At 29.6% G+C, this 10,538-nt stretch overlaps 1 protein-coding gene across 8 annotated transcripts in view; it reads left to right on the top strand.

Moving 5' to 3' along the window:
- LOC143253615 (transmembrane protein 230-like) overlaps window positions 1–6,277 on the top strand; it is a 32,576-nt gene extending 26,299 nt beyond the window's left edge. For all 8 annotated transcript variants that reach the window (XM_076507740.1, XM_076507739.1, XM_076507741.1 and 5 more), the window contains exons 4-5: window positions 2,280–2,427; window positions 4,257–6,277. In XM_076507740.1, coding sequence (XP_076363855.1) covers window positions 2,280–2,417 — 138 coding nt within the window. In that variant the 3' untranslated portion in view covers window positions 2,418–2,427; window positions 4,257–6,277. The remainder of the gene's footprint in view (window positions 1–2,279; window positions 2,428–4,256) is intronic.
- The last annotated feature ends 4,261 nt before the right edge of the window (window positions 6,278–10,538 follow it).

Below are 10,538 nucleotides of genomic sequence, written 5' to 3' on the forward strand. Positions count from 1 at the left end.
AAATTACACCACATTTATTGAAAACCTCTATTATTAATATATGTTTAAAGACTTGCCCATTATTGCTTACTCACTGACACCTCCACCTTTACATTGTGGAATTCTAGCTTTGTGTAAGAGACTATTTCATAAGTTAATATTTTCTTACATCAAAAATATATTTCTAACAGGTACTTATCTTCTCCCATCCTTCCCATCCACTTCAGGTATTTTATTACCTGACAGTTATCGGATGTGAGGATTGAGTGGGATTAACAAAGGGAGTTAGCTGCACACATATAGACGGTATAGTACTATTGGTGGAGAATAGTCACATGATATGTAAATGCTCAGAAATGGCATGAAACTGATGAGGTATAAAGACTGGTTTGTTGATTGCAAAAATTTTTTTTTGTGGTGCTTAAAGGGCAAACAAGGATCAAAATAGTTTTATGTTAGATAAGGTATGTACCAATCAGAAATACATTCTGAGTGTAAGGAAATGTTAACATTCAACATAAGGCAATCCTTTATATATGCTGTTGAGTGTATAATTTATTTATAATGTGAAAAATGTGGTATTTTATACACTGGACAAACAAACTGTTAATTCGATGATTGAGCACCTGAGCTTGTAAACTATATTAAAGTGCAGAACTAAGGTACATGTAAAGGCAAACATTTTACTGAAAACAAATATATAAATGTGAAAAGCCTTAGATTCAGGGACATACACATGCTCCAATAAACATAGACAACAAAGAACAACTAGAAAAAAAAGTTTTCAATCTGTGAATCTTACAACCTTTTGACATAAATGAACTTTTTTCATATAATTTAATTTCTCTGTTATTGTTTTTCAATTGTAATTTTAACCTGTATTTGGTTATGTTTTCATTTATTCTTTTCTTTTTATGACTCATAATATTTATGTAAAATAATTTTGTGACTCAACATTCAAAATTCTGTGCACATGTGTTTTTGTTCTTAGCTTCACCATCTGGTGAAGAGTATTGGCTCAAAATGCTATCTTCCAGAAATAAAAACTTGTAAAAAGTTTTGTAATTGGAATGTATCAGCCAGAACATGCAAAAGCTAAATTTTAATTTAGAGAAGTGAAAGTTATGTTTGAAAAGTACTTATTGTTTGTATGATAGTTCATGAATCCCAAAGCCTTGATCTGATTGTATAGTGTAGGATTCTGTTGGTAATTTTTTTAAAATTAGAGCAAGAATGTTTACTGGAATCTTGTTTAAGGTTCTGGTGATAGAGCATTTGGAGAACATTGTTTCTTTCTATTACATAAAGGGTAGAAAGACATGCTGTTATTGACCTTTAATGTAAAGAACTTTGAGGTGTGAGTTTGGACTTTTGTTTTTTTCTTGTGAAACTCAGGAGTAAAATAAGTAATTTCATTCAGGTGTTTATACTTATTGGTTTGAACAGTCTGTTCTGTGCTGGAATTATAAGGTAAGAAGTGTGAATTTCAATATAAAAGACAATATTTTTTAAAACCTTATTTTGGATTTTTACTGAAGCAATGTTTTTTGTTGTTTTTTTTATTTTGGTTAGCTATAATCATGAAGAATGACTTGCTTGATGATTAAATTTGTGCTATTAGTTCAAATTCTTTTAAACCTTTGTGGGATTCACAAGGGTTACACATAGTTTAGCTTTCCAATAATTTAACTATTAAAAACATACATTAAATGCTTTCTGATGTAAACAATTGTGGGATTTATTGTAAAACTGTGATTCCTAAGATTTTGATTAATAATCATGATTAGCCTGTTTTAACCAGAAATATTTTCACTGAACAAAAGTAGATTATTACAACTTTAAAGAGTACATTCTTTTTTAAAGAATTAAACAGTTTACAGAGTTTTAATGGACTCTGTAATAACATTTACTTTTGTATAGTTATACCACAAGAGAGAATTGTATTAATAACTGCACAGAAAAACATTTGGAAATAAGTCTTTTTAACAGAGTTGATTGTTCAAAATGGCCTGATTATTCAGTGAATAATCATTCTACTAAATTAAAATTTGATGCAATATTTTGTTAAAACCTTTTGGATAAAAACATTTATAGATTGTAAATTGGTTTTCTTTCTCTCTTGTTAAATGGATATGCTATTGGAAACTGATTCTGTAGTTATGTTATTTTGTTGTTATATTCATTTCTGTTTATTTTCACAGTATAAAAAACAACTTTAGTTAAAAAGTTGCAGTTTCATTCTACATTGCTAATTATAGATTGATATCATAAGTACTTTCACAGTCTTTTATTTATTCTAGCACACTGACAGTACCTGGCTTCTAATTTTTCTGGGGTCCATAATGTTCATTCCGGGTGGATACCATGTGAGAATTGTTTATTGTGCATATCGCAAGTATCCTGGCTACTCCTTTGACGACATTCCAGACTTTGACTAGTGCATTCCAAGTAAGATAAAAATATTAGTGTGATGTTAATAAATGTGATCTGAAGGCCATAATTTATTGTAAACCACATCTACTCTGAAAGCTATAGTCAAAATGTTATCTTAGAAATTGAAAGTATCAAATGCCTGTATTTTGTAAAGAAAGCAATATATACACTGCTGGCTAAAATCTTAAAGCCAATGAACATAAAGGAAAAATATGCATTTTGTATTGTTAGACTCAACCACTTATTTGAGTAGAGCTTTGAAAGATGAAAATAAGAAAAGGAAAAATAAAGATAAAAAACTTTTTTAGTCTTAAACTTTTGACCAGCTAGTATTTAGGCTAACTTCATAGTATTCACATTTACCCTATTAATTGCTAAAAAAGTTATTTATTTTTATTTTCCCTTTTCTTATTTTCATCTTTGGAAGCTATACTCAAATAAGTGGTTGAGTTTAACAGTGCAAAATGCATATTTTTTCTTTATGTTCATTGGCCTTAAGATTTTGGCCAGCAGTGTATGTGTATATTTGTTTGCATTTTGTGTGAGGTATGTATATTATAATTATTCCAAACTAAGACAGTATTTTCAACTGTTGAAATATTTAAATTATATTACTTTGTACTTTGAACAAATAGCTGAACAACACTATTACTAAAAAAAAAAAAAAGTTGAAAATTTGGAAGGGCTGACATTTTTTTAAATATCAGGTCTTAAATGAACTTGTACAATAATTTTCAGTTGTATACTCTTTTTTTTTTTTTTGCTTAAACGTTTTGAACTATGCATGTGGATGAGTAATTTGTCTCTTCATTAATATTAATAACATAAAAGTTAAAACTGTATAGAATAACTTCACAATTAAGTAATATTATTAATGTTTAGAAGTATATTTATTTTGCAAATTGTTAACTTGACATATCATTAAATGTTTCAACTGAACAACTTAGTTTAGTTGCTTAGTCTCTTAAGAGAGCACCTCTCTTGGGGACCAACATAAAGAAAAGTATCTTTCAAATGGGTTATGAAGGAACTACAGTGTAGTTAGATTTGAAATTTCAAACTAACATTCTTGCACATATGAATGCATTAGTAAAACTATATATATATATGCATACACACACACATGAAATACAGTTCAAAGATTCACTTCAAGATGGATATGTGTAACAAAACTTTAATCATTTCTCTATTATTTTGGTTTAGTAGTGTCACGGGCTACTCTTCAGTATAATATTTGTTTTGAATAACTTTAATGTTTCTTCACAGTATACTTTTTTCTATATGTTTGAAAAATGTATCCTAAAATTGTCATCTCGTAATGAGCATTTCAATTTTTTTATATAGTAAGAATTGGTTGTTTCCTTCTATTACTTATTGATGTTTTTATAAAGGTATTGTTACTGAGGTAAAGAGTATTTCACAAACTATTTCATTTTTAAACAATGTATTGAAATTCTTCAAATGATTATCTTGATTAATATGTGCTTGATAAAAAAGATTTCAAAAGTGAGATGATGAAATTGTTTTTACAAAATAAACTTAAATTAGTAATTATGCAGTGACCACATAATGTAATCCGTAGTCAGTATTCAGTTTTTATGAAGAATTGACTGTTTACTGATGTTTGTTACTGCATAGTTGTTAAAATATGTATCAACAACAAAAAAAGGTACATATACAACAGTTATAGTATTTTGCAACAGAGGAAGAAGAACTTATTTGTTATTAATATTTTTAGATGTTATATATTCCCTCATAAAAATTAAATTGGTTTAAGGTAATAAAATTCAAATTCTGACAATATAGAAAGCTGTATTTTGACATTTTATATTTCTTTACTATAGCTCTAGAGAACTCAGCTGGAAATGAATTCTCTAATTCTGATATATATTATCATATTTTGGGGCCAGTTGCTGTTTTGTTTGATCATCTGTTTGGAGCTACCTGGTTATTTGTAGGGATTTTGTGGAGCTATTTTCATTATACTTGAACTGTAATGTTTTAGTCTTTCATTAGGCTACTGGATATACATCTGTTTACTCTTATGTTGAAAAAAAAGATGAAATTAACTGTACATATACACTTTAATCTTCCACCAGTACTTGTGTTTAATGTGATAATTAAAGTTACTTACATTAATTAATGGATATAAAAATTATAAATATAATGTAAGGTAGTGTTTTTGCTAAAATAGATAAGTTGTTTCTAAATTATATAAGTTTTTCATGTTCCATGTATAATTAAGCACAGGTTACCAGCTAAACCAAACATGTTTAATAAAGACATATTTGATTAAATATCTTCTCAGACTATCTTACAGTTTAAAGCAATTTTCCAATTTTACATTAAATATATAATGTAAACTCTTGGAAAACAAAATGTCAATAAACTATGGTCCTCAAAATGTTTTACCTAAATAACCTGATATCAGCATAAAGTCTTTGCAGACTACTTTTTCAATGTCCTTTTGGGTGAGAAATGTGTAGGCTAACATTTATTAGTTTTAAGTAAAAAATTATCAACATCTAAATTATTATCTTGTGCCAACCTTTATTTTCAAAACATGCTTTAAATTTCATTTCCCATTTTAGTATCTGTGTCTGATCGTGTGCTGTTAATGTTTATCAACCAAACTTATTCCACTGTACTTTAAGAATTACTCTTGGGTTGTTTTCAAACCAATAACTTTCATCACTCTTAAGCAATGTGAGTTTAAAAATTATATGAAATTAGAATTGGTGGAGTGACTGCGTGACTGTTCTGAAATAATATGAAATGAATTAATAGGTCAGCATCTGGAATTTTTTTCAGCAAAACATGCAAATATGTATCTCCTTGTTTATTTTTGAAGAATATTATATACTGAACTTCCCTAGAAAAGATAATGAAAACTGTATATTTCAAGGGAAATAAAAATCTTGTAATTTCAAACTGTTATATAGGGTTGTTAATCATCCATAAATTTCTTTGAGTACAAAAAAGGTCATTGTATGTCAGTAAAAACAAATGGCAAGGTTAGCAACTCTTTAATCACATCTAAAAATTACCTTGTTTTTTTTAATGTGTAATGGAGTTACCATTTTATGTTTGTTTTAATACCTACGTGTGTTTCAGCTTGATGCATGTGACATATGTTGTTGGATGTGTGTTGTGTGAATCTTGTCTATTCTCTAAATTTGTTGAAGTTTCTTGAGAGTAAGAATCAGCATCTATTTTGATATTCATTTCAAAAAGAAAGGGTAATTTTTGTACATATGATATTAAAGAGTTGCTAACCTTTCCCTTTGTTTCTATTTACATACAATGGCCTTTTTGTACTGACATAAATTTATGGATGATTAATAAAAATGAAAATGCTACCATTTTTTTGAACAGTGTTGAAAGTTCAATAATCTTGCATGGTTGGTATATAAAACAGACATCCTGAGAAACATTTGTATATTATGAGTAAGCTACAGTCAATATACTATAAGCTCAGAAGCTATAATTGTGATTAACACTTATTCAGAAAACTACAGAATTGGACCAGGAACATTTATAGATTTCAAACATTATCAACCTTTTAACGTAGGTATTTAATATTTCTAAAAGGACATTAAATATTTTCATCAGTAAAAACTAAGCTCATAAGAAGCGTGAGGCCAACCAAACTAGCTAGCACATAAGCAAGTGGTAACAATCAACTCAGAATTAATTTTCTCATGGATCTGGGTCATCAATAAAATATTCAGTTCTAGACTGGATATAAGACTTAGTACCATCTGTAAGTTTGTAAAACTTGTATATAAATCATCATTTGTAATAACTATTATTACAAACTGTATTGTTTGTTTATTAAAATATATTTGTATCAAGAAAAAAAAAATGTGTATCAATCTTGTTGGCAAATATCATAAATTTAATACATATTAACATTTAATTAACTTTTAAATTACGATTAAAATTTCTGATTATTTGAAATAGTAATATGTAATGCACTTATTATATTGGAGACTTGTCTAAAATAAATTATAATATGTAACAAATATTACCATATACTGTATATTATTTAGCATTAGATATTATTAAATGTTTGCAGAAATGTACCAAAATCCCATCGATATTCATCTCTTAAATGAACATTCTGGGCTGGTAAATAAAGTGCAAAGAATTGGTTATAAAAACTTATTTTGTTAAATTTCCATTTTTGCAGTTGGTTATAGCATGATATGAATGTAAATATATCATTCTGTAATTACAATTAGTCAATAGTGTTCAGATATCAAAATTAAAAAGTTATGTCATTAATGCAGTGGGGTGTATTTTATATGTAATGGACTTGGTCACAGATTGTTGCTCCAAAGTGTAGTTTTTATTGCAGAAGACTTGTATAACTGCTGAGGTCAATGTTTTCCCCCACCTCTATATATTTTTTAAAGTTTATCATATGTGGGTGCTTGTCTGAGCAACCTAAAGTAAGGTAATCCATAGAAAAAAGCATAAAATATAATTCCATTTGCACTAACACCTTACAGAGGAACTGGCATATAAACTTGGATGTCTGGCTAAATTCTTTGTTATGTTAGAGTTATATCTTAATTGTCTTTCAGTGTGTAAAAAAAACAACAACAGAAAAACTACTTCCTTGATGGATAAGTTGTCAGCAGGTCTGTTAGAGCTGTAACTTGAAGTTACCATAGAAAGTCACTTGAAAAACCTTTTGTGACTTGCTGTGTATCATTTTCATAAAGTTGCGTCAACAGAAGGATTATAATAAATAGCAACTATTTTCAGACACTTAAGTAGACACTCTTCATTTAGTATGATAACATACTTTTATTTCTCACATACCAAATACTTCAATGACTAGTTGTTATCTATGTTCTTAGAATCCTCTAAACATGGCTACTAGGTTGCTTCTTTTTTAGACTTGATTTTGTATGAAGTCTTTTGTTTAAAGTTCCAAGGAAGTTTTCTAATTTACCTGCAGTGGAATATTGTGTTCTTGGGTTACTTCATGTGACAAGCTGTATAATTTTATTTACTATCTGGTGTGTTTTTGTTACTGGTAGTGATTTGTTTGATAGTCTGTTTTTCTTTGATACAATAATATCTTCCACTGCTTTATTGACATGGTTAAACACTACGGGTATCGCTTTCTTTGAGATGCTAAAATTTTCTGCCTTGCATGCTTTTACATCCACAAAATGGAGAAATTTGTGGTATAAAATTCTGTAGCACTCTCAGAAAAGTCAGTTTTATATAGCATTTGCACTTGCAAATCATCATACTGCAACTAAGTTCCATGGTCAGATTAAGAATATTAATTTGTGTAGCCACAGGTCACAGTGGCTAGTTGTTAGAATAGATTGTGGACAACCTTTTTGTATTTTTTCACTGAAGATGTAAAGAGAAAATCATTATACTAGTTTACACATATATTCTTAAGTTGATAACTCTGGCTGTAGTGATATTTATAAATCAATTTGAATTTAAAATTGCCAATAAATTTAAGATATCCATTAATGATAAGTTATAAAAATAAGTGATACCACAAAAAGTATCACCCATTACAACAATGAATGATTCTTCCAAAAATATCAGACTTTAAGAAGGACTCATGATAATGTCATCAAAACCAAGAGCTCAAAGAAAGTCAAAAATGGGATAATTATTGCAGAGAATGGTATGAGTGAAGCACTGCTCTGAAAATTAAAATTATAACCACATGAAACTTTATTCATACTTAAAATAATACATTAGATTGCATTCTCCATATGTTGCATTTTCTTATAGTTCTGTCAAAAACAGGGTTAAACATATATTTGAAGTACTTTTAAGTCAAGCATATTGTACACTGTGCCCTGGCTGCATGCATTTTAAATGAGTAAGAAAAGTATCTTTTGTTTCAAAATCACAGAATATTTTACAGTTTTTCATATCATGATGATATTAAAGGTTTTTTTCTTCCTTTAATTGTAAGTAATACTGTTATCATGAAGGCCCACCAGTTATTGTAACATAAAATATGTCTGCATCATCATGGTTCATGATACTCTGATGTGCACTCACTTTCGATCATATTGAATTTTAAGAAAATGATTTTGAAAGATTCTTTTATGTTTGCTACTTTACAGCTCAATAGTGTGAGAGACATGACATTTTAACAGGAAAGTCATAATGGCATAACACATTAATGGCAATTATTATTCATTACCTAAAATAACCTATGGTTTGCTGTGCTCAAACTTTAAAATTATGTGCATGATCTTTTATTTTCTTAACGTAGCATTAAAGATGTATATTAAAATCTGTATATTGCTTTTTTATTCTTAATAAAACAAGATATGTTTTTGTTTTTAATTTTGTGCAAAGTTACACAAGGACTATATGCACTAGCCTTCCCTAATTTTGCAATGTAAGACAAGAGGGAAGGCAGCCAGTCATCACCACCCACTGCCAACTTGGGCTACTCTTTTACCAACAAATAGTGAGATTGACCATCACATTATAATGCCCCCATGGCTGAAAGGGCGAGCATGCTTGGTACGACAGGGATTCGAACCCATGACCCTCAGTTTACCACTCGAATGCCTTAACCCACCTGGCCAGGCTAGGCCAACAAGATCTGGTAGACTAAATATCTTTAGTCTAGCAAATATATTTAAAAGCTAATTTTTAATTTTTTTCACAATATATAATAGATTTTTTTTACTCTGTAACCCTTGACTAGTTGAAGTTTTTTTATATTATATTAAAACTACCAAATGTATTACATATTTACTTCAAATATTAACGGACTTCACGTGCTATAAAAAATAATAAAGATATAGTGAATTATGTGAAGATATAAAAACTAAAAAGGGGGGATGTGGTATTTTGCAAGTAGTGTTTTTAGCCCTTTTAAAGAAATGCAAAAGTTATCATACTTGATATATGTTAAATGCTATAGTCATTCAAAATATTTTTGCACATGAGAAAATTTTTTAAAACATTAAGATAGTAAATGCATTAAATGGCATTTTCATTATCACTGATTTTCATAAATTGTAAGAACATTAAGGCTTACTCTTAGAAAATAAATTATGGTTAACCTATATTCAGTTTTGGAAGCAAAAAATGAAAGTTAATTATGGAGCACAAACGTTAAGTTTAAGTGTGGCAGATGTCATGCGCCAGTCACGATGACATTATAGTTTCACGAAGTGATATCACAAGGCATTGCTGTTTTAAGGAGGGATGACATCACGGTTCCACAAAGTAGCACTAGAGAGATGATGTAATAGTTCCATGAAGTAGTAGCAGAAGGCCTGTTGGTAGAGGAAAGAGTAGGATGATGAGGTCGTCATCGCAGATTGTTCACGAGCGAGCCTCCAGAGGGTAACATAGATCAACCTGCCTCAACATGTTATCAACCTTATCAGATAGCAGCACTGCCTTTATAAGGAGAGCTTGGGTTTCTCGTGAAATGGTGTTTTAAATATTTCCTCAAAAGGTAGTCTGATCTTTACAATAATATACAGCGCTTCGTTTAAAACAACATCTGTGTTATGACTTAGACACAAGTTTTGGAAATATTGTAGTAAATAGTTTGAATTTTTTCGTTTTTATAACATGCTAACTCAAAAACCAAAACAAGGTTGTCAACCAATTGCGCTGCGGTGTCATAGTATCAAAAGAGGTATCCACTTTAACAAGTATTATTAACTGGTAGTAATTCTAGTGCAAATAATGTTATCATTACCCCTTAGAGGTAGTTTTCTGACAGAAATTTGATGTTTCTTTAAAAAGCTTAAGTACAGGATGAAACGGAAATGACCAGCCAATGATAGACAAACAATAAACACTGCAGTTAGAACTCATTGTTTTCAGAACTTGGTTATAAATACAGCTTTCCACTGTTTATTTAAACACTGTATAAACAAGAGTAAGCGAGTAAAGAAAAACTTTTCTAAAAACGAGGTAAATGTTTGTTTTTGAATTTCACGCAAAGCTACACGAGGTATACCTGCGCTAACCGCCCCTAATTTAACAGTGTAAGGGTAGAGGGAAGGCAGCTAGTCATCACCACCCACCGCCAACTCTTGGGCTTTTTTACTAACGAATAGTGGGATTCACAGCAACCCCATGACTTTCCTTAAATATGA

Source organism: Tachypleus tridentatus, chromosome 6, assembly GCF_004210375.1.
Source record: "Tachypleus tridentatus isolate NWPU-2018 chromosome 6, ASM421037v1, whole genome shotgun sequence".
Classification (NCBI taxonomy): Eukaryota; Metazoa; Arthropoda; class Merostomata; order Xiphosura; family Limulidae; genus Tachypleus; species Tachypleus tridentatus.